This window comes from Jaculus jaculus, chromosome 6 (assembly GCF_020740685.1).
Source record: "Jaculus jaculus isolate mJacJac1 chromosome 6, mJacJac1.mat.Y.cur, whole genome shotgun sequence".
In the NCBI taxonomy this organism is placed as follows: domain Eukaryota; kingdom Metazoa; phylum Chordata; class Mammalia; order Rodentia; family Dipodidae; genus Jaculus; species Jaculus jaculus.
Genome location: NC_059107.1, coordinates 38,685,873 through 38,710,399, shown reverse-complemented (window position 1 = coordinate 38,710,399; position 24,527 = coordinate 38,685,873). Strand labels below are relative to the sequence as shown.

General features: G+C 49.2%; 1 protein-coding gene across 1 annotated transcript in view; it reads right to left on the bottom strand.

The window, feature by feature from the left end:
• Positions 1 to 5,014: 5,014 nt before the first annotated feature.
• The window catches only part of Uroc1 (urocanate hydratase 1), a 33,596-nt gene continuing 14,083 nt past the window's right edge, over positions 5,015 to 24,527 (bottom strand). The window contains exons 15-20 of the mRNA XM_004671677.2: positions 21,993 to 22,063; positions 18,270 to 18,368; positions 15,675 to 15,774; positions 12,507 to 12,588; positions 6,591 to 6,690; positions 5,015 to 5,270 (exon numbers count right to left, since the gene is read on the bottom strand). Coding sequence (XP_004671734.2) covers positions 5,130 to 5,270; positions 6,591 to 6,690; positions 12,507 to 12,588; positions 15,675 to 15,774; positions 18,270 to 18,368; positions 21,993 to 22,063 — 593 coding nt within the window. The 3' untranslated portion in view covers positions 5,015 to 5,129. The remainder of the gene's footprint in view (positions 5,271 to 6,590; positions 6,691 to 12,506; positions 12,589 to 15,674; positions 15,775 to 18,269; positions 18,369 to 21,992; positions 22,064 to 24,527) is intronic.

The window sequence follows — 24,527 nt, the reverse complement described above, 5'->3', positions numbered from 1 at the left end:
ATTGCCAAAGCACTCAAAGGTGTGAGGAAGCGGCTCAAACCCGGAACTGGCAGTCAGGATTTGAACCTTCCCCCATGCTGGACGCCTGGAGGTCGCTAACGTGTCCTCCCACCTGCCCTGGCCCTGTTTGGGCTCCTTCCTATATGAAACTGTCAACGTTTCCTACTAAATTCAACACATCATCAGCCGGCAAAGCTAACTTACTCTTTGGATTCCTCCTGAATACAAACTGGCATTTCACTTCCTGGGGGGGTGAAAAAAAAGCCGGGCATAGTGGCGCACGTCTTTAATCCAGCCCTCGGGAGGCAGAGGTAGGAGGAATGCCATGAGTTCGAGGCCACCCTGAGGCTCCATAGTGAATTCCAGGTCAACCTGGGCTACAGTGAGACCCTACCTCTAAAAACATTTTTTTAAAAAAAATTTGAAAGCAACAGACAGAGAGAAAGAGACAGAGAGAGAGATTGAGAATGGGCGCGCCAGGACCTCCAGCCACTGCAAACGAACTCCAGATGCATGCGCCCCCTTGTGCATCTGGCTAACCCTTACTTAGTCTTTTTTAAAAAAATGTAAAAGTAAGGCCCGGTCCTCAGCCTCCCACCTCCACCCAGTCTTTTCTCTGCAGGATATTGGCCGTCTAAATGCTCAAATCCAATCAAAGCTATATCGATATCCCCAATTCTCACCACCCTACTTTCCCGCTCCTAGTTTCTCCCAAGCTGGCTTCTGCCTCAGGAGCATTAAAGGTGTGTTTGATTCTCCTGGAAGGACTCTGCTGAGGTTCTGATCCAAAGGACTCCATTACCCCAACTCTTCTAATCCCTCCCTCCACTGTTGTTTCCTTCTAGGGGTCCTTTCCTGGCTCTTTCCATTTTACCCACTAGATCAGAAAACCCCAAGCACTGGGCTCCCAACTGTGGGCCCAGCAGGGGAGACTCCTGGACAAATTTACCCCATACGCAGATACTATTTGTGTTTGTTTGTTTGTTTAAATAAGGAATAAAGCCTGGATTTATAGATCACTCCTGTAATTCCAGCACTTGAGAGGTAAGTTGGAAGCCAGCATGGGATACAGAGTGAGTTCAAGATCAACTTGGGCTAGAGTGAGACCCTGCCTCAACAAAGGGGAAAGGATAATGCTGAATAAGGCACATCTAATATATATGTGAGAATGTATGCCCAAACATTTGTTACATGACTACTCACTGTAGAATCAATTTATTTCTTTCAATCGTGTTGCTGGTTCAGCTGGATATGCATATACAAAAGTGTGGATTTTTTTTTTTTTTTTGGCTTTTTTGTGGTAGGGTATCACTCTAGTCCAAGCTGACCTGGAGTTCACTTTATAGTCTCAGGGTGGCATTAAACTCACAGTGTTCCTCATACCTCTGCCTCCTGTGTGCTGGGATTAAAGGTGTGCACCACCACACCTGGCTACTGAAAGTGTGGATTTTAACCCAAATCACATGCCACATACAAGAAAATTGATTCAAAATAAAGTTACCAATAAAATTAAGTTTAAGACAGAATGAAACATAGATGTCAGTCTGTGTGCTCCTGGGTTAAGCATTTATTGATTGTCTATATCAAAAAACATCAATGGAAGAAAAAATAGGGAACAGGACTAAATCAGAATTGAAAACTGCTTCAAGTCAAAAGACACCCACAAGAAAGTAAAAGGAAGAGCTGGAGAAGTAACTTAGTCAACAAAATGCTTGGCTTACAAGCATGAGGAACTGAGTTTGATCCCCAGAACCTATGAAAAAAAAGCCAGGCCTGGTGGCTCATTCTTATAACCCTAGCCCTAGGGAGGCAAAGACAGAAGGACCCCTGGAACTTTGGTGAGCTCCACACCAATAAGAGACCCTGTCTCAAAAGAGGTGGGCTGTGACATGCAAGATCCTCCTCTGGCCTCCAGGTTGGCTGTGCACACATGCATGTGTGCACACACACAGAGTAAAACAATAACCCATAAAACGGGAGGAAAAAAATTGAAAATCACACATTCAATAAGGATCCACTGCTCAGAATATATAAAGGACTCATAACAAACAAGACAGGTAACTTAGTTTTTAAGAGGAAAGGGCTTCAAATAGACAAGATAAATCAACAAATATAAGTGAAAGGAAGAGATCACTCTTGCCAAAATAGCTGTAACTTTGAGAAGTCAGAAAAGAACAAGAGCTGTGAGGATACAGGAAATGCGGAAGGCCCAGACACTGGTGGGAATGCAAAATGGTGTCATACAGAAAACAGCGGGACAGCTCAAACAATTGGCCCTGGGATTTCCATGTGACCCAGCAAGTCCACTCCTTGTTATCTACCTAAGAGAAATGGAAACACGTCCGTATTCATTTCCACATGTGTGTTCATGGTGTCATTAGCCATAATAACCCTTAAATGGAAACAACCCATGTCTATCAATGGATGAAATGTGATGTGTGCATACAGTGAGCCACAAAAATATAGGTAATAAAATACTGCAGGTTCCAGCATGACTGAACCTTGAAAATGTGATGTTAAGAAAATCCAGCTGGGCGTGGTGGCACACACCTTTAATTCCAGCACTCTGGAGGCAGAGGTAGGAGGATCGCCATGAGTTCGAGGCCACCCTGAGACTACATAGTGAATTCCAGGTCAGCCTTGGCTAGAGTGAAACCCTACCTCAAGAAACCAAAAAAAAAAATCCAGTCACAAAAGATTCCATGTTATATGATGCCATATGTATGAATTGCCGAGAAGAGGCTAAACTGTAAAGATCTATAATAGATTAGTGGTTGTAGGTATTGAATGGGATGGGGAATCAGGAGTGACCACTAATAGTGACAGGTTCCCTGTAAGGTGAAAGAGATGTTTGCACAGCATAGTAAGTACACAAAAATCCCTGACTGTAAACTTTTCTTTTCTTTTTTTTTTTTTTTTTTTTTAGTTATTTGAGGTAGGGTCTCACTCTAGCCCAGGCTGACCTGGAATTTACTCTGTGTTCTTAGGGTGGCCTCAAACTCACAGCAATCCTACCTCTGCCTCCCGAGTGCTTGGATTAAAGTCATGCGCCACCGTGCCCAGCTTCTTGACTGCAAACTTTTAAAAGACTGTTCTATGTTTTTTTTTTTCCATTAAAATATATAAAAATTGCCAGGCATGGTAGCACATGCCTTTAATCCCAGCACTCGGGAGGCAGAGGTAGGAGGATCACCACGAGTTCAAGGCCACCCTAAGATTACATAGTGAATTCCAGGTCAGCCTGAGCTAGAGTGAGACCCTACCTCAAAAAAACAAAACAAAACAAAAGTATAAAACTCAACATAGTGGCATGGAAAATAGCTCAGCGGGTAATGTACAATGCTTGCCGTACAAGCATCAGGAGCTGAGTTCAATCCCTACCACCCATGTAAAATGCCAGGGCGTGGTGGTGCATGCCTTCAGTCCCAGTGCTAGGGAGGTAGAAATGGATTGGGGATTGCCGGCTAGGTAGTGAAGCCAGATGGGTGAGCTCTAGGTTGAGTGAGATAACCTGTCTCAGAGAAGAAGGTGGAGAGTCGTTGATGAAGAATGTTAGCACCTGGTGTGTACACACACACACACACGCACACACACGGGGTGGAACCCAGGGCTTGGTGTATGTTAAATGCAAGTTCTACCTCAGCCTCTCAAGTGCTAGGATTAAAGGCATGTGCCATCATAGCCATCTTTTTATTGGTGGTGTTTTTTTTAAATATTTTTTTAATTTTTATTTTATTTATTTATTGTTGGGGGGCGGGAGGGAATGGGTGCACCAGAACCTCCAGCCACTGCAAAGGAACTCCAGACACATGCACCTCCTTATGCATCTGGCTTACTGGGTTCTGGGGAATTAAACCGGCGGTCCTTTGCCTTTGCAGGCAAATGCCTTAACTACTAGGCCACCTCTCCAGCCCCATTTTTTTTTTAATAAATAAATGTGCTCCTGGATTTTTAGGGAATAGAAAAAACAGTGCTGGGCATAGAAATAACAAAACTGAATAAACCTTGCCTAAACTGAATGTTTATTTGTAATTCTCATTTGATTTTGGTTACATTTAATATGTAGCATTAAATTTACTTAAAATGGATTGAAATGCCAGAATTTAGAATTCAGCTTTTCACACTAGCCTTATGTCATGTATCACACGGGCCTCTCAGCTGCAAGGGTGGAGCGAACATCCATTCTCCCCTCATCCTCCTCTGTGTGCCCCTCCTTTCTCAGCTCAGCTCAGAGACCTGTGGTACCCCAGAAAAGAGCAGGCCTGGGTAAAGACTGGAGAAGGGGCACAGGGCAACCTGGGGTCAGGGAAGTGGCAGGGGTCCTGAAAGGGGGCCTACAAAGCAGCTACATTTTTCAATCGCCTCTGCCTGGGACCTTGTGCTGGTTTAGCCATGGCTGGGTTACAGGGCCAGGGAAGGGTGTAAGGCTTCACTGTTAGGGCCCATGTGACTCGGACACGTAGGTCTCTCGGTGGGGGTTGGGGAGGGCACTCAGGGGGTGGCTAGCTGACCTGGAGAGTGGTCCATTTCCTCCTCATCCTCAGCAGCTGTCTGCTTTGCCCTGAGCATTTTGCTGCCCGCTCCTCCCAGCATGCAGTGCTGCAACAGTACACTCGCCTCTGCTTGGTCCCGTTCTCTCCATCTGCCTTCCTCCCTAGGCTTCTCTGGATCAAAGGCCTGCAGCAGGGCACGGAGGAGGAAACGATGGCACGGGCAAGGGATGGGTAGACAGCCAGGATGGCAGCATGGGGATGGCAGGTGGACAAGAGGCGGAGCAGCACAATGAGGTGAGTCAAGGAGAACCCAAATAGACTTCAGAAGGACTTGGCCAGTGCCTAGGATGGCTTGTGTCTGTGACCTATGCCACCACATCCCACACCCCTGCCCAAGCTGGAGTCTCCTCCACAGTAGGCTTGAACAATGCATGTCCTGTTATCCCAGGGCTCCAAGTCAGTGTGCGCTCAGAGACACATGTCTCCACCACTCTGGGCTTCTGTTGGCTCATCTGTAGGGCCCATCATGGTTCCCGCTTGCAGGGCCGCAATGGGGGGCAGTGTGTTGAGTTCGCTATGCTGAGCTGGGAGGGAAAGGTTGTGGGGTGGAGGGAATGGAGAGGACCCTGCTCCCTCTCAGGGCCGCAGGGCCTGCTGGAGCACACGGTCATCTGCCACCTCGTGGGGGAGTGTCACCACCAGGCCACTGTCCTCCTGCATGTTCTGACAGATGATTTCATAGGCCTTTGGATTCCCAGACCAGCAGCGCCGTGCCACCTGTGGGAAGCCAAGCATGCAAGATTCAGCTACTGTTGCATCATGTTCCTCACATGGTGTTCTGGCTCCCAGTTTCCCTATCCACCTCCACCCAGGGACCGTGGAGCTATCTGGAGGGCTATCCATCCTGCTCATGCCCTCTCTTCTCTTACCTAGAAGAACACTTCACTGGAATGTCCTTTGTTCAGCCTGAAACTGACTGTCATTCCACCCCTCTCCCCTTCCCGCTTCCAAGAACGACCAGGTCTCTACTGAGGGCCCCTGGCTAGAGCAGGCTTATCCTCAGCACGTCTTCCCCAGCTGTCCCCCTCTGGACCTTATCACCACCTGCAAAAGCCCTCTCCAGCCCACTTGTTCACCTCCTCTGCCCTGGATGGCAAGCATGGCTCCTGCACACTCAGTAACCACCCACCCTCCCCACTCCTACCTCAGCCTGTCTCACAGCCAGTAGGGTTTCCTAGCACATAACCCCAGCATGACTCTTCCAGTGGCCACTGCCTCTCCTGCTGAAGCCCTGTGGTTCCCAGTGAGCAGGCTCTGCCACAGGCCCTTCCTTCTCCCACTCTCTGGGCCAGCTGCAGTCACCCAGTGTCATGCTATCTGCACTCTCTCCCTTGATGCCTTATTCTCTCTCTCTTTTTGTTTTGTTTTTTGAGGTAGGGTCTCACTCTAACTCAGGCTGACCTGGAATTCATCTGTAGTCTCAGGGTGGCCTCAAAATCATGGCGATCCTCCTACATCTGCCTCTAGAGTGTTGAACTTACATCCCATAGACCCTTCCCCATTACCACCTGGCCTCTGACCTCTGCTCTGGGCTGCCTGTGAGGTGGTCTGGCAGAGGAATCCCCTCTCTCCCGTGTGACACTGTGTCACTGCAAAGGTGGGCCATAGTTATAGGACTCAAGGCCCATCTAACTTGAGAACTGTTCTCTCTGATCACTTCTGGAGAGAGTGGGAAGGGCTGGTGTCACTGGGATTAGGCTCTGCCTACCACTGTGCAAGGCCCGTCCAGCACAACAAAAGCAAAAGGCCAACCTAAACAGTGAGGCCTCAACACCAGTGCTGGGGCTGTGCAGGAGGAAGGGCTGAGAATGCCAGAGGCTAGACTGCAGGGTGAGGCCAGGGTCAGGGAGACCCAAAGGAAAGTCTGGAAATGGTGAGGACAGTCTGGTGAGGAGAGAGCCCTGGAGGGGTTGGAGAGGATAGGATGAGCTCTTGAGTGGAGACTGGGGCACAACTCCAGCCCAGGTCTGCAGCCTGGATAGGTAGAGCTACCAAGGGCAGAGGCAAAGGGGAGCTGAAGAGGTCCCAGGGACTTACACCATTGGAGACATCCCAGCCGAGCATCTTCCTGGCTTTCTGTTCAGCCTCTGGAGTCCCATCCAGTACAAGGCCAAATCCCCCATTGATCACCTCACCCCTGTAAGAGGCAGAAGAGTTCACGGCTCACTCCCCTGTACTTCCTGGCTCTTGGAGCAGGCAGAGGTGTGGGACTTGCAGCTTTGGATTGAGAGGATGTCAAGGATTGGGGGAGCCTTCTCACAGACTCTACAATCTGCAATATGCAGATTTGTGGATGCAGGAGCCAGGTGTGCAGTGAAGAGAAGCGGCCACATCCTGACCTCTCTGCTGATCTGCCTCTGAGCTGGACCTGTCAGCCTCATGTGCACCTCCAAGACCTTGTCATCCACTGCTTAAAGCCTATCTGACCACCTGAATGGGAAACAACCTCCTTCACTTTCCTTCTCCAAGCACTGTCCCAGGCCAAGGTTGCAGGGCAGTATTGGAGCACTTGCCTATCATGTTCAAGGCCCTGGGTTACAATCCCCAACATTGCAAAAACATTTTATTTATCTATTTATTTGCAAGGAGAGAGAAAGAGGGAGGGAGAGAAAAAGAGAGAAAGGGAAAATAGAGGCTGAGAAAAGGGTGCTCCAGAGCCTCCTGGCCACTGCAGACAGGCTCCAAATGCATGCGCCACTTTGTGCATCTGGCTTTACATGGATTCTAGGGAGCCAAACTCAGGTCGTTAGGCTTTGCAAGCAAGCTCCTTAATTGCTAAGCCATTTCTCCAGTCTGCAAAAACTTTTTTTTTTTTAATTTGTAAATCTCTGTCTTATAAAGGCAAAGAGAGTCTGTGTTGCTTAACTCAATTGCACTCTGGTTTCATCTTTTGGTCTTCAACTTTCTTGTCCCTTCTTCCTCCTTGCATAAGGCACACTTTGGAGGTATTCTGACTGCCCACTCTGGGGGCTGAGCTCCTTTATTTCCAGTATTTCTTGGTTTCTAGATAATGAGTTTCTCAGTATTGTTTTAACCAACTTCAGCAGGTTTTGGCACACTCCTGTTTTCTTTCTTTTCTGAATGGATGTAATTTGAATCTTAAGTATGTTGACAGGTTCTGCTTTTATGGGGGGGGGTGCTTGTCCTCCATTGCCTGGCTGCTCTCCATGAACCTGAGGTGACCTTCTCCATCCGCACTGGGATGTGGCACTGCTGGATTCATCCTTGGCCCCTGCTGTCTTACCTCTCAGGTACACACAGGGAACACTCTCAGTTTCATCAATGGCTGTGGCTGCTTTACTGCAAGCACTTCTCCCTGTCATGTCTGTGTGTGTGTGTGTGTGTGTGTGTGTGTGTGTGTGTGTGTGTGTGTAGTCACGTGTGTGAGTTCAGGTGCATGCATGCCATGGGACACATGTGGAAGTCAGAGAACAATTTCAAGGGGAGTCCTCACCTTCCTCTTATTGGAGGCAGAGGCGCTAGAAATCATGGTGTACTGCTCATGGCTGTGCCCACCAGGCTAGCAAGTCCAACAGCATCTTGGAAATTTTCCTGTCTCTCCCTCCACCTCGCCGGTGTCATGCTGGGATTACAGAAGTATGCCAAGGGGTCTGGGAAGCTGGACTTGAGTTATTCAAATTTGAAAGACCAGCACTTTATCCACTGAGCCATCTCCCCAGCTGTTCACCTACCTCTTTTTTCTTGCAGCGCCTCTGCTCGTCCCCTTCCTCCACCTCAAATGTGCATGGGCTCTCCCACCTCTCCTCAGATTGCCAAGCACTTCCAGCTTTACCTGCTTCTGTGCTCAGCCTGGATCGTCAGTGAGATTCTCAGTAGGAAGCCAGGGTGACCTATGACCCTGGGAACCTTCTGCACCTCCTACCCCCATGCCAGATGCTGAGCACCCCTAATGAGTGGACCAATGACCACTGCTCTAAGCCTCTGCTCTGCCCTGAAGCTGGTCCCTGCCCTGCCAGTCCAGTACCTCTGAGTGGGTTGCCACCCCATCCCAGCCTCCTCTACATGAGGATGCCCCGAGTGGGTCTCATGTCACCACTCCCCACCAGAAAGGCTGATGCCCTCCATCCAAGGGTGGGAGAGGGATCTTGGGGAGTAGATCTACCTCCAGCTTTGGCTCAGGAGCCAAAAGGGTCAGAGAGCAAAGGTGCTTGGCTCCAGGTGACCTCTGTAAAAGGACCACAGAGGATCCCTGAGTGTGCAGAGAGCAAGAAGGTATCAGTAGCAAAACACTGGTGCTGGTGAAGAATTTGGGGTTACTCACAAATGGTGCTGGATTAACTACCTATATTTTTGAGGAAAATAAAAGAGAATCATTTGTGAGGCTCTGGGTTCACAAATCCTCAGCACTGCCCCCGAAATTAGACTCCAATGTCACACATAAGGAATCGTGTAATAAATGCCAGATGAGTTATCATGTGTAAATTGCTCAGAGAGCCTCGGAGTTGACTCAGTCTATAAGGACTAGCAATTAGCAATAGAGCACTTAGCCCCCATTACTAGCCCACCACAAGTTGCTGCGCCTATTGTGCCCATCTTGTCAACTTGAAACAGAGGTAGGGTTAGCTCCAGCCTCAGAACACAAGCTTCTAGTGTCGGGGCTGCAGCGCAGTTCATGTGACAGTGCCCCCCCCCCCCATTGAGCTGGGCAGAGGCCTGAAGGTCGTCCTAACCCTTGAGGCTTTGGATGCTCGGCTTGGCCCTCAGGCCAGCTGCATATGTCACCTGAAGTTTGTCTGGGATGCTCCCACTGCACCTTACCTGAGACCTGCATTTTAAATGACAGCCTGGAAGATTCCTAGGCAAACACAAGCTTGAGATACATTCCAAGACATGGCTTAGTGAGCATGAAATGTCCAGGAAAACGTGGTGGATGGAACATATGCATTAATCCCTCTTCCACCCCAGACTCCAATTAATTGACTGCAGAGGAGTAAGTTAGACCACTGGAACAAGGACAAAGAGCAAATGAGCAGCAAGAGTTTGAAAAATGCAAAAGAAAAGAAAAAAGTCTCACATTCTAGGTGGTTATGGGAAGGCTCCAGTTGAAAAACTGCTGATGCTCCAGAACCTGAGTCATGAGCAATGCCAGGGAGCTCCTAAGTGGGGGTCAAGAGCAGAGGGGAAAGCGGGGAGGGAGGCGGAAGCCTGCTTGCCCCAGGTGCGCTGCTGTGTGCCCGGCTGCATGGACTGCCTGGAGTCTACCTGAGCCCACTCAGCCAGACCCTGAGATGACCCCAGGACACACAAAGCCACAACGTCCGATGTTGACTCCACCCCCTCATCAGCCCTCCCCATAGGGTCAGGAAGCCAGAAAAGTCTTTGCTGAGGTCCAACCTTTCCCACTCAACGACATGACAAAATGTCCCTGTCCTGTAGACATGGTCCAGCGGTCACCTGAATACAAGGCCTGCAGCTATGTGGTCAGTGTTGTCAGTAGATGTGACCAGTGAGAAGAGAGCACAGAAACAGTCACCAAGCAGAGGACTAGAAAGAGGGGCCATGTGGAGACCAAGGCCACCAAGGGAGCTGACATTGACACGCGGCTGTGGATGGTGGCCTGGGAAGGGGAAGAGCCGGTCCACAGGGACCCAGGAGACAGATAGTCCGAGAAGTGGACCAGCAACTTCAGAAAGACCGGGACAAGCTTACAACTTAGAAATGCAGATTTCTATCAAATAAGGAAGAAACTGTGGCTGCAGAACTGGGTGTGGCTTTTCCTTGGGGTAGCAATTCCTTCAAGACAGAATTTTCTTGTCCCCCTCCCTACAGTGGTGAGGATAAACCCAAGGTTTTGCACATCCTCTCACCAAGCCACATCCCCAGGCCCAGGCCCGTTGCATGGCTGCATTGCTGCATGGCGTCATCACTTTGGACAAGCTACCTGATCTTTTTTTTTTTTTAACAATCACTTCTCTCCCCTCCAGACCATGTAAATGCAGAGCCCTGAGATGCCAGGCACCCAATAACCAGGGAGCTCTCCTCCATCCACTTTTTTCCAACCCACACATCAGAAAGGACTCTCACTGCCTTCACATTTTCCATTAGTTAAAACCACCTGACTGGGCCGAAGCTTGACATTCCAGCCTCTGTGGGCTCAAGGCCAAGTCACCCATCAGAATGCTCTGGGAAGCTGGTCTGAAGAAGGGCTTGGCTGGGGGGTGGGTGTGCCATGGATTGCTTAATCCAGTCCACGAGGGCTCAGAGGTCAGCTCAGAGATGGCCACCAGAACCAGGCCTGGGGAGCTGTTACCCATCTCTGAAGCCACAGCGCCCCCTGCTGCTCAAATCAGAGATTTCAGCTTTGGCCTGGGCTTAGGAGCCCAGGCAGGAAACTTTGCCAGCAGAGGCACACCCTCAGTGCCTCAGTTTCCTCAACTGTAAAGCCTATTTTCCTTCAGGATTCAGTGAGAAAATATATTCAAAGATGTTACCAAATGTCGCTACATGGCCTGTGTCCAACAAACATGAGTGGTTTGTTTGTTACTCTTTTTGTTTTTTTTGGGTTTTCCAGGTAGGGTCTCACTCTACCTCAGGCTGATCTGTAATTCACTGTGTAGTCTCAGAGTGGCCATGAACTCATGGTGATCCTCCCACCTCTGCCTCCTGAGTGCTGGGATTAAAGGCGTGTACCACCATGCCCGGCTTATTACTCTTTTCAGCAGAGGAACGATGTGTGGACACCAGTCAGAATAAGTCTGCTATGGTTTGGTCTGAAATAGCCCCTTGAATGGGACATATGTTGAAGGCTTGGCCCCCTGTGTGGTCATATCTTGAGATGGTAGAACCTTTAAGGGATGGAGCCTAGTGGGAGGTCTTCAGGCCACTGAGGAAGCACCTTTGCAGGGTCATGTGGAATGATCTCTTTCTCTTTTCTTCCTCCCTTTCTTTTTGGCCTTTTTAAACTGCATATGTGTGTGTGCGCGGTGCATGAGTGTTCATGTATGCGCAGGCACCCTTGGCCACATAGGTGTGGAGGTCAGAGTTCCACATTGGGTATCTTCTTCAGTCCCTGTCTGTCTTGTTTTTGAGACAGGGTCTCTCACTGAACTTGGAGCTCAACAATCTGGCTACACTAGCTAGCTGGCAAGTCCCAGGATTCTCTTGTCTTCATCTCCCTAGTGTTGGGATTATAGGTGCACCACCATGCCTAGCTTTTGTGTGGGTTCTGAGGATCTGAACTCGGGTTCAGATCTCATACTTGTGCAGCAAGCACTTTGCTGACAGAGCCAGCTCTCTTCCTCTTCTAGCTTATTTCCTTGCCATGAGGTGAAGGGTGGATTCAGATGATGAGCAGGTCACGCTGCCCACTATGCTAAGGAGGCAGAGGGCGGTGTGCTGTCTCACCACAGACCACAAAGCAATGGGCCTATGGACTGCAGTCTGCAGCCTCTAAAATTGAGAACCAAAAAACAAATAAACAAACAAAACCCACTTTCCTCTTTATACACTGCTGACCTCAGATATTGGTTATAGGGACAGAAAGATGACTAACACCCTCTAGAAGCCTCAACTCCATCCTACCAATGGTACAGACTAGAAACTGGCCTGGTGGCCTGGAGGAGCAGATCATCTGGGACCTGGGGAGAGAGGGGAGCCTGGAACCCAGCTCTCTTGATTCCCAGTACAGCTGCCCTGTGAACCATTCTTTCATATGAGGAAGTTACAATGAGATGAGAGCATGGAACAATTGTGGAGGGTGGCTGCTGTTTTAATGGCACGCTCATGACTGGCCTTCAGGTCCTATGTGGCAGGGGCGACCCTTGTGCAAGTTATCCTGTTCCCAGATCACAGGAGGAACATATTTGTATAAAACTCTTGAGCAACAGCAAGTAGCCCCAGAATTTCACCCCTCTTACAGGCCTGGCTTTGCCCCCAAGCAAATCTCTATGATTTCCACATCAGCCCATAGCCCACTCTCTGACACCTTCTTACCAGCCTACGCCCCCTCCGTTGTGAAGTGCGACCCAGGTGGCTCCACGACAGGCATCTCCCACAAAGTTCTGCACGGCCATGTCTGCAGAAATAGGGAAATCATGACCCATCATTCTTTACATTAAGGGGTCCTGGGGGCCAGCCAGGCCAGGCTCAGAATGCGGCTCAGGAAGAACACTGACAGTAGGCAAGTAGGGAACAGAGACAGGGGACCCCCAAAGCAGTAATAATTTGTGTTTGGAAAGCCCAAGCAGAAGTGGAAGAAACTGAGCCTATCATCCACAGCCAGACTGGCACTGAACACCTAGAAGCCAAAAGAGCTGGGGCAGAGAGCAATACTTTCTCCCTAAAACAAAACAGACCTGGCATGGTGGTGCATGCCTTTAATCCCAGCGCTTGGGTGGCAGAAGTGGGAGGATTGACATGAGTTTGAGGTTACCCTGAGACTACAGAGTGAATCCCAGGTCAGCCTTGGCTAGAGGAAGATTACCTTGAACCTCCCCACCCCTGCCAAAATAGCCCTGGGAGGATTGCTCAGTGGTTAAAGGTTCTTGCTTGCAAAGCCTACCTGCCTGGGTTCAATTCCCCAGCCCCCACGTAAAGTTGGATGCAAAGCAGCACACACATCTGTGATCCCCAATGCTCCTGCTACAATGGGAGGCAATGCCAGAGAATCCAGAAGTTTGTAGGCTTCTCCAGTGGTAAATCAAAAGCAAAAAATGGTAGAAAGTAGAGGATGGACATGCTGAGGTTGACCTTTGACCTCCATACATGTGCTGTAGCACACATGCACTCATATGCATATGCACACACACACATACACACAAATTTTAGGGTGGAGAGATGACTCGGTGGTTAAAGGAATTTGTTTGCAAAGCCTGATATCCCGGGTTCAATTCCCTAGTGCCCACAAAAAGTCAGGTGCACAAAGTAGCACATGCATCTGGAGTTCGTTTGCAGTGTCAGAAGGCCTTGGTATGCCCATACACACTCTCTGTCTTTCAATTTCTATCCATCTTTCAAATAAATGAATAAAATATTTAAAAAACAAAATACATTTTATAAAACAGGGGAGAGGGCTGAAGGAATGACTTAGTGGTCAAGGTATTTGCCTGCAAAGCCAAAGGACCCATTCCCCAGGACCCACGTTAGCCAGATGCACAAGGAGTGCACGCATCTGGAGTTCGTTTGCAGTGGCTGGAGGCCCCAGCATGCCCATTCTCTCTCTGTCTCTCTCCCTCTTTCTCTGTCAAATCAATAAATATAAAATTAAAAAAAATAATGTACCTCTTTAAAAAGAACAGGGGAGAGATTGCAAATGAATGAGTTGTTGTTTTGTTTTTTTTTTTTAACCTCCATCTATAGCAGTTACCTTCTTGTTGATGGGACAAAACACCTGACCAGAAGCAACTTATGGAAGGTAAGGATTTATTTTGGCTTCTAGTTCCAAGAAGTTCATCATGGTGGGGAAAGCATGGAAAAAAAGGGCTGGCGCACGCCATCACATATCAGTTGGGCAGAAGCAGCAAGAGTGAGCTAGCTCTGAACACCCAGTGGGCTGGGCTAGTAAGCCTCAAGTCTCATCCCAGTGACACACCTCCAGCAAGGCTCCACCTCCCAAAGGCTACACTTACTAGGGATTGAATACGAGGCTTACAGATGCACAAGGGGGTGCATGTTTCTGGAGTTCATTTGCAGTGGCTGGAGGCCCTGGAGTGCCCATTCTTTCTCTGCCTCTTTCTCTAACTAACTAAATACATACATAAATAAAATATTAAAAAACAAGGCTCAGTCATAAACGCATGAAACTATGGAGACCACCATCAAAGAAACGAGACCCTCATGTTGGCTGCTAGACGGGTACTTTTAGGGGTCATCACTGGTGCACAGTGGGCTGTTGCTGCCCCCTTTAAATGATGGGCAACATGCCTTCCAGTTTCCTGCTTCAGATAAGGCCCTCCTGAGAAACTCATAAGTAACCAGCCAAAGGGATTCTGACTCACTGTGTTTGATGACTTAGAGCAAAATGTGCTGATTATTATATTCAATTTTCCACCCAGGAGGCATTCCTGCCCACCCCTTCTTGAATGTGGACTATGAAGTTGTCTGAGCACCAACTGAGCATGCTCAGTTGTAAGGAGTCTTCCCATGTGAACGTGGAGGAATTTCCCCAGTAAGCATCCCTGGCTTCTTTGCTGGGGGTCACTGGCAGGAGGGGCAGCTGTCCCACTGCTTCCTCACCAATTGTAAGTCACGAACACATTCTTGTTCTCCACTCTTTCATGCCTGGCTTCCCTCAGCAGCTTTGCACTGTTTGCACTGGGGAGCCAGGCACTTGCAAGGATGCAGAGCCCTGGCTGGTTGCCTCCCAAGCACCTAATGTGTTGCTGAAGGGTGGATGTAAGTCGGCCTGAAACTGCCATCACCATGACATCCCTGGGCATAAGGTGAAAGTGGGTCACACCATTATTCTCACACAGATCAGGGGCAATCCCTAAGAAAGCTGTCCTTCTCCTGGTGCTGGACTATGAGGAGGGAGAAGGGTCATGAGCCTGGAGAGAAGAGGCCACAGGTCTAAAATATAGAAAATACTTTCTCCCTTAGAGCCCCAAAGTCACCAGCCAGTGACCAGGTCAGATGAATATCACAGTCTAGGGTACCCAGCTGTCCCAATTTGCCTGGCACCAGCCCAAGTTTAAAATTGAAAGCCAAGCTGGGTATGGTGGCACATGTCTTTAATCCCAGCACTCAGGAGGCACAGGTAGGATTGCTGTGAGTTTGAGGCCACCCTGAGACTACACAGGGAATTCCAGGTCAGCCTGGGCTAAAGTGAGACCCTACCTCGAAAAAAAAAAAAAAATCTGAAAGCCATACATTCCAGAACCTTCTCATCCTGAGTTGGTCACCTTACACTGTCTCTCACATGTCAGAACACCTGTCATGACATGGAAACTAAATGAAGGAGCCTAGTGAGTACTAACATCAAAACCTCACATTAAACTGATTAGCTTCATATTGAGATGAAGTGTCTCCACATTGCCTTGGCTGGACTAGAACCCAGGCTCAAACAGTGTTCCCACCTCAGCCTCCTGAGCAGCTCGGACGAGAGGCATGGCCCTCCTCGTGCAGCTAATGGTAAACTTAGACACTGCTTTTGGTCGTCCTTACCTGCACAGAAGGCAGAACCATCGTAAATGTTGGAAGTCTCCCTGAAGGGGCTGTCGGTGCCGCTCACATCGTGGTGGTCACGGCTCAGGACCACTGGTGCCTGTAGTGAGGGAAGATATGATGTCAACCAACAGGGGCCGCCAGGGCTGCCCAACCCGAGGCAGAAGATAAGAGGCCATTCCAGAAGCTCTTGGGACTCCTCCCCCTTGAAAACAGGCCCATTCCAGGAAGACACAGCACAGCGCAAACCACTTCTTGTTCCATCGGCAACTATTAATGGGTTCATGTACCCAGCGGCGCCTACGTGCTACGCTGATGAGAACGCATGGGGTCTCTCAACAACTCTCTCCAGGCAGCGAGACTGTTATTATGCCCACTTCGTAGCCAAGAAACCTGAGCCCTACATCACAGAGCTTGTAAGCTCACAAGCTGGCATGTGCATCCACACATGCTAAGGCCAGGACAGGACTCCGTCCTTGGGAGACTTGGTCCCAGAGACTTTGCAGTGAGGAAAGGGGGCTGGCAGACAGCCCTGGGGTGGGGGTGTGGTGGGGGATACCGGTCTTAGTCACAGCTGGGGAAAAATCAGTTCCCCAGGAAGCTGGGAGCTTAGATGGAACTCCCTGTGTGACCTTGGACAGGTCACCTCCCCTGTCTGGGTTTTTGTTTCCTGGACAAAGTAATTGATAGGAGCCTTTGTGTTGGTGGTGTCTGTCAGGACAGAGACTTGTCACGTGGAGAAAGCAAACACATGGAGTTTGATTATCTCGTGTATGTGAGGGCAGAGCTCGGAACCCTCAGGAACCTGGCAGGCATGGCAGCTGCTTTGCTGCTTTGCAGCCGCTTGGTAAAGCACTGCCAGCCCTGGAGGTGGAAAGAGCATGGTGGAGGACAGCCTGGCACTATCATAAAGGTGGCTTCTCCCTGTGACTTCTCCATGGAGGTATATGAAAACAGAGGGAAGAAGCCAGGGCAGAGAGGACCGTGGTCTAACAAGCTGGAGCTGAGACAGACATAGACACGGGTGTGCTCCTTTAGTCAGGAAGGGAGAAGTCCCCAGTGACCACGGAGACTGCAGAGTGGCTCCAGTGAGGCAGCACTGTTCCTATCCCTGAGCCCTGGAACCTTCCTCCGAAGGTCCAGTGAAGGAGACATGGTTAGACTTCCCAACCCCCCTCCCCCCGATGACCCTGGAATTTCAGGGACTTTCCAAATGCAGCCTGCTAAGAGGCTGGGAGACCACACTGATCTCAGAGGCTCTCTCACTGTCCTTACCCTCCTCAAGCAGGCCATGCTGTCCCCCAAATTCACCTCTGGCACCTTCTGACCATTCAGGGCTCAGATCAATGCTTGGTCACCCATGCTCCTCCGCCTCATCCCCTTGGTTCATATTTTTCCCTGGGCTCCTGATCAACTGTCACTATCTCCTAACTTACACCTACAGTTTGTACAGTCTGTTCCCTTTATTATACTAGGCATGAGGCTGGGCTACATCCATTCTGTCCTCTGCTGTGTCCCTGGACACCAGTATAGGTGAGGAGCTCCATCAAGCAGCCTCCCAGTGGATGAAGGAGGGAGGGAGTGGATGTATGTATATATAGTCCATTGCTGCTGTACCGGAGACTGGCTGCCTCAGAGGCCAGCAAGTGAGGTTTCTTCACAGCCTGCGCAAACACAGCAGACTTCCGGGAAGTGCCCAGCAGAGGTACATGCTGCCTGTGGTCCCCAAAGCACTGAAGACTGCTGTCATTCTGCCAATGCCACCCCAGCCTCTGGCCCATCGATAGGGAAGGCCCCTTACACTTCTTTGTTTCACCTTCACATTTGCTCAACATTTCTGGCACTTCCGGCAGAGATGCTGGCAGGAACAGCGTGGCCTGAGCAAGCGTAGGGCCAGAACAGACAGAACACAGAGGAGCAATGGCTCCTTCAAGCAAGTGCGCCCAGAGTTCTGGGTCCACGGAGGTAGGAGGACAGTGGGCAAAAACTGTCAGTTTACTGTGGCTGGAAAATGGTAACTCAGGAAAGATGTGTGATGTGACTTTTGTGAAAGCCAACTCAATCCTCTCCCTGCACATTCAGGTTTCTGTATGACATTCTTTACATAGAACAAGGAAACTGAGGTTCAGAGTGGGCAGCTGACTTATCTGGGCCATAGCAAAAAGGACGGTGTCAGGATCTGTGTCTGCCTAGCTTCTCCCCCTCATTTCTTCACCACAATGATGCATACTCAGATATGGGATCCTGAGAGAATGCCAGCCCCTTCCCAGTCACCTTCCCCGCCCCTTGCTCCCAAGCACAGAATGGGTCACAGGACAGCTCATCTCTGAGCATCTCTGCCTTTCTGCTCCACACAGTCTGAGGCCTTCAGTAAAACCTGGTTTCCCTACAAGGGTTTCATTGGGGCCTCAGTGAGGGTAAGGCAAATGTTCCTCAGTAGAGACTGGCTAACTGCTCCTCCACCCCTGGCTGCTGAGGCTGGGTGGCAGGCCTGTCCCAGAAGGCTGGACAGATGAGATGAGCAGGTTGGGACACAGGAGGAAAGTCTCAGGCAGGGACTGCAGTGAGAGAGTCCAGAAGCCCAGGGTAAGTCACCTTGATCTTGCCATTGGCAATGGCTTGGTTAATGGCCATGGCAATGGCCACACGGCCCTTCTGGTCTGAGTATAGGATTCTCGCCTGGGAGCCAACCACCTGTGGAAAGAAGATTGAAAAAGTCCCTCAGCCAAGAGTCAGGCACACTTCGGGGAAATACAGGTGACACTAGGCCCATGTGACTCAGCCCAACACAGCCTGATGGCCTGTCTAGTGAAACCCTGGATAACCCCGAGACACATGGCAACTGTAAATTCTGGGGACCTGCTGCGCACATCCTCACATCCAGTCCACTAGGCAGCCATACTGGCGGGCCACTACATGGGCCTCTCATGAGTTCTGGGCCACCAGATGCCATTGCATAATCTATCACTCTGAGGGTTCTTCCCTGGAAGAGTCTGAGAGACCCTGATTCCCTGTGCCCAAGGGAGGCCCTAGTTCTGGGCACTGGAGTCCTTTCATAGTCCTAAACATCAGCTTAAATCTGGCTTGCCCCAAGTGCTCTCCCCACAGTCCGCAGCTATGAGTCTTATGATTCAAAGTCCTCATCTGAACTCCATTTTACACATGAGAAGAGTGAGACCCAGAGATATGGAGTAACCTCCTCACCCACTGGGACTTGGACCCACCTGTGCATCTATCTTTGTCCATCTCATACATTGTACTTCCGGAAGGGAATAGTGAAAACCTTCCAAGACTGAAAACAAGCTGTTCCTTAGCCCCATGCTTCTCAACCAGGCAATGGCTATAGGTACTACAGATGTATTGAGGTGTCAGTAACAAAGGCAGGGATGCTGCATACACCTACAATGGTTTATACTACAGAGAATAATCAGCCCCCAGGGGCTAAGGTATTTGCATACCCATGAACCAGCAGCATTATTCTTAAGAAACAAGAGATGGAAGTGATGCAAGTGTCCTACCTACAGCTGAGCATGAAGCAACGGTCTCTGCAGACAGTGGGCTACAGTGTATGGTTCCGGCTTCGGCACCGACCGTAGGCCAAGAAGAGTCAGAAAGAAACCTACAGTGCACCACAGGGCTTTTTTCTTCTGGTCATTTCCTACCTAATACAGTCACTATTTACATATCATTTGCATGATCATAGCATTAAGTCTTCCAGAGATGGTTGAAGACATATGGAAGATGTTTGTAGATTCTGTACAAATGCTAGGCCATTGAATATAAGGAACATGAGCATCTGTGGGGTTTGGTATCCAGAGCGGTCTTGAAACCAATCCCTCATGGATATTGAAAGACAACTGTATCATTTCAGCCTTAAAAAGCAAGGAAGGGCCTGTTAAAGGTAAAGCTTGCTTGTGGGCTGGGGAGATGGCTTAACGGTTAAGGCACTTGCTTGCGAAGCCTAAGGACTCATGTTTGACTCCAGTTCCCATGTAAGCCAGATATGCAGTGACATAAGTGTGCAATGTCACACATGTGCACAAGGGGGCGCATGTGTCTGCTGCCATGGCTGGAGGCCCTGGCATGTGCCAATTCTCTCTCTCTCATAAAAAGAAAAAGGCCAGTCTGGGAAGCTTGCCTCAAAAAAAAAAAAAAGAAAAATAGTGCTTGCTTGCCTGTTGGCCTGGATTCAATTCTCTGTAAGTTGGGTGGGAAAAGTGGAGCAAGCCCCTGGCATTTGTTTGCAGGGGCAAGAGGCCCGGGGCATGTGCGCACATGCACATGCACAAACACAGTGTAACTAAATCTTTCAGAAAAGCATGGACATTCTGACACATGCTACAACATGGATGCTGGTCACACAGAAAGACAAATACTGCCTGCATGCGTGCCCATAAGGCCCTAAAGTTTCATATGACAGCTAAGATGGTAAGCTCTGTATTCACATATATTTTGTGGTGATTTTAAAAAGTGCATCTTCCCTAAATGTCAGTGGTGCTGAGGCTGAGAAACCAAGTGTCTCCAAAAAGCGGCTGTATCTCTGTTGCTGCTGCCTGCTGAGCTGGACCAGGGAGTGGGCAAAAGGTGACAAGACCCAGCTGAGACTGTCAGAGAGCCAGCTTCAGCTTGGGAACTGTGCTCTTTCTCCTGTAGGACCCCTCCCCAAGGGCTAGCTGCAGACTAACCTGTGTAAGAAGGAGCCTGTTTATTGCCTCAGAGCCCCCAAGCCTCCTTTTTATTTTCTTCAGTTTTTCTTTTGTCTTTCTTTCCTTCTCTCTCTCTCTCTTTCTTCCTTCCTTCCTTTCCTTTCTTTCTTTCTTTCTTTCTTTCTTTCTTTCTTTCTTTCTTTCTTTCTTTCTTTCTTTCTTTCTATTTTTGGTTGTCTTCTGTTTTGGTTTGTTCCAGGTAAGATCTCACTCTAACCACAGGCTGTTCTTAAACTCGGAGTGATCTTTCTGCCTCACTCAGCCTCTAGAATAGGAGTGCTGGGATTCTGTGAAGCACCACACTGAGCTTTTCTTCACTTTTTAAAATGATCTTTTTTTTAAGTGTGTACATATGTGTTTACTATGTTTATGTGTGACAAAGGACAACCTTAGGGTGTCAGGTTTTAAAATGCACCTTGTTTGAGGCAGGGTCTCAACGGCCAGACTAGCTGGCACACAAGCTTTGGGTTTCTCCTGATCTGACTCCCATAGGCATGTTGGAATTATAGATAAGGGCACTGCTGTGTGCCCAGCTTCACATGGATGCAAGGAATCCAAACTCTGGGCTTCACATTATGTAGTAAGCTTTAACCACTAAGAAATCTCCCAGCCCTATTTTCTTCATTTTTATAAAATTGGTAAATGACACATACCATAAAGTTGATCATCTTAACCATCAGGGCATGGCTCAATGCCATGAAGTCCACACACAGCCATCTCTAGAACATTCCATCTTCACAGGCTGAAGCTCAGTAGGCCTTAAACACTAACACTCAGCTCCAGCCCCCAGTGCCTGATGCTTACCATGTTACTTCCTGTCCATGAATCTGACCACTCTAAGGACCTCCTGTAAGTGACTCCTGCAATCTTGTAACTGGCTTACTTCCCTCCATGCCATGTCCCCACAGCTCATCCAGGTGGCCTATGTGGCAGGACACCTTTCCAGTGTTGTGGCTAAGTAGGACTGCATTGTAAGGGGGGGTGGCTTGCATATCCATGTGTATCAATGGACTCCCGGATTGCTTTTGCATTTTAGCTATGGCTAAGTATTGATGCTATAAACTTGTGCATACAATGTGACCTTGAGACCTGTCCCCAGTCCCTCTAGGAACATAGTCAGTGAGGGATGGATTGCTTTTGCATTTTAGCTATGGCTAAGTATTGATGCTATAAACTTGCGCGTACAATGTGACCTTGACACCTGTCCCCATTCCCTCTAGGAACATAGTGAGGGATGGACTGCTTTTGCATTTTAGCTATGGCTAAGTATTGATGCTATAAACTTGTAAGTACAATGTGACCTTGAGACCTGCTCTCATCCCCTCTAAGAACACAGTCAGCGAGGGACAATGGATGGCTGAGTACCATGGCTATACACTCTCATTAGCAGCACCCTGGGGTTTGCGTTTCTCCATGTTGCCACCCAGACTACCTTTTATAAGGCTCCAACTTCTTTCTCTCTCTTTCCTGGGCAAGGTATCCAACCCATGGGGTGCTGGGTCTGGTAAGCTGGGTGCTGCACCCCTCCTCTCAGCAGACTTTCAAGAGCTCAGTCTCCCCAGGACTCTGCAGCCTCCACCCATGCCCCCTCCTACCCAGGCTGAGCTCTCACCAGCTGGTGCTTGGAGGCCTCTCGAATCCAACGGATGTTGTCTGTGTACTGCAACTTCACGGATGCCTTCACTGTGGGGAGAGGGAAAGAGGGCATCACTGGCCCTGGGAGCAACTGCCAGGGCCCCAATTCTCCTTTCTGCTGGTCACTTGCTACAAGGGTCTGGAGCCCATGGAATGCACATGTATAATCCTCCCTGACTTTGGGAACCAGCAGGGCTTATGATGGCATGAATTAGTGTGTGAGACTGTGCAGCCCATGGCTAACACATTTATTCCTTTCACTGAGCAACTATTGAGCACCTACTGTGTGCCAGACACCATGCCAGGCACAGGAGCAAGATCTGTGGTTAGCTATGAAGGCAATAATAGTGTGATGAGATAGTCACTAGGGTGGTGGGCTAGGGAGACAAAAGACTCCCCAGAAAGTTAAGGTCCTAAATAGTAAGAAAGAGCTAGCCACACAAAGCTCTGGGGGAGCGAGTTCCAGGCAGAGGGAACAGCCAGTGCAAAGGCCCTGAGGTGGGAACCACCTGGTCTATCCCAGCAGGGTGAGTGGAGGTGGACGGTAGCTTGTTAGAGCAGACCGCTAATGTAGGAGTTGTGAGTCAGTGGTTAGCACAGATAACAGTATCTTACTTAACTGAACTTGGCTTTGAAAATTATATTCAAAATGAACATAGCAGTTGAACGTATCACTGCTCTATGGCCTTTTACTGTGATCTACACCCTGGAGGTCACATGTATCTGTTGCATCTGCCTAGTGCAGGCTCTTCAGGCTGGCATACTTCTGCTCTACACAAAGCAAGTCCAGTTGCAGGCAGATGCCTGGGAGTATTTACACCATGGGCATCAGTGGGTATGACAATGCCGGCCTCCTTTTTGGAGGATTGGATGATAGACACTTAACCCAGTCTGCTTAGGGCTGGGCAACGGTTCTGCGCCAGGGAAGTGTGGGACACATTGGACCCATTTTCCCAACACAAAACCTGACTATTTTCCTCTATTTGGTTTTGCTCCTTCCATTTGGTGGCCTGGCTACCTTTCTCCTGGTTCTCTGGTCCTAGAACTCTATTTTCTAGACCCCCTACCACAGCCTCTTGAACCTGAAGTGGGTAGCAGCGTCAAATGAGCTCTAGGGTCTTAGAGCAAGCAGCAAAGGCTGACTGACTCACACAGGCCATAGCCCTTCCAGACCTGCAGAAAAGCCACCAAGACACAGAAGTAAAACTCTGACAACTGAAGGAGTTTCCTGTTTGCTTTTTCTTTTGCACGTGGCCACCAATGTCAAATGCATTCTACAAGGACAGTGTCCTCTAAGACAAGAGCCGGGACATGTAGACAGAAAGACCTCAGTCGCTCCAGCTGATAGGGCCAGTATGCTGCGTCTGCAACCCAAGATGAATCTGGGAGACACAGAAGCACAGAGAACACAAGTAGACCTGGTAGATGGGCACGGAGCCCAGCACAGGGATGGCACACTCACAAAAGGCCACTGAAGTGGATCAGAAACTCATCAAACAAGATTGCTGCTCAAGTGCACCCGGGACGTGACATGCAGGAAAGAAGCTGGGTCAGAGAGGACATGCCACCGCATGTCAAGTGCTGCCCAGCAAGCAGTGGTGGTGACTGCTTAGTCACCCAGGTCTGCTTCCCCTACTTGGAGAGGCCGTCATAGCCTGCATCTGAAATGTCCTCCAAAGAAGAGAAAGCTGAGCACCAAGCTTGAGATGAGTCACCTCTGTCACACCCACCAGGTCCCAGGAGACTTCGCACAGGAAGTATTGGATTAAATATGAGTGCTGCCCTCACTGTGGGCCAGATAACCTTCCCCAAGGAGATGGTGGTAGACACTGAGGAGACTCAAAACTCATCAAGGTAGAAAATCAGAGGCTGCTGAGAGCTCAACACTAAAGGATATTTGTAACAAACCTTCCAAGGCTCAGAGAACATTGCAGAAGGAGGACAGATAGAATGTAAGAGCCACAGGGCAGGAAGGTGTACTGTGAAGCATTATCCAATGCCCCCCCCACACACAAGAGTGACTGACTGGTGCAGTCATGACCCCACAGTGATTACCAATACCCGGGCTGGGGAGAACCCTCAGTGAAATGGGGCCAGGAAGAGGGGACAAACATGATGGAAATATGGCTAATTTGACATGTGTTCATATATTAAAGATCCCAATAAAATTTTTTAAGGGCTAGAGGGATGGCTTAGTGGTTAAGGCATTTGCCTGCAAAGCCAAAGGACTCAGGTTTGATTCCCCAGGACCCACATTAGCCAGATGCATGAGAGGGCACATGCATCTGGAGTTTGTTTACAGTGGCTGGAGGCCCTGACACGCCCATTCTTTCTCTCTCTCTCCCTTTCTCTGTCAAATAAATAAATAAAAATAAGATATTTTTAATTTTTTAAAAAAGGAAGGAAATTCCCTCCAAAGAGCATGTGTTGGGGGTTAGTTGTCACCCTGTGGCACTATGGGGAGGTGATGGAACCTTTAGGAAGTGGAGCCTAGTTGGAGAAAGGGAGGTCA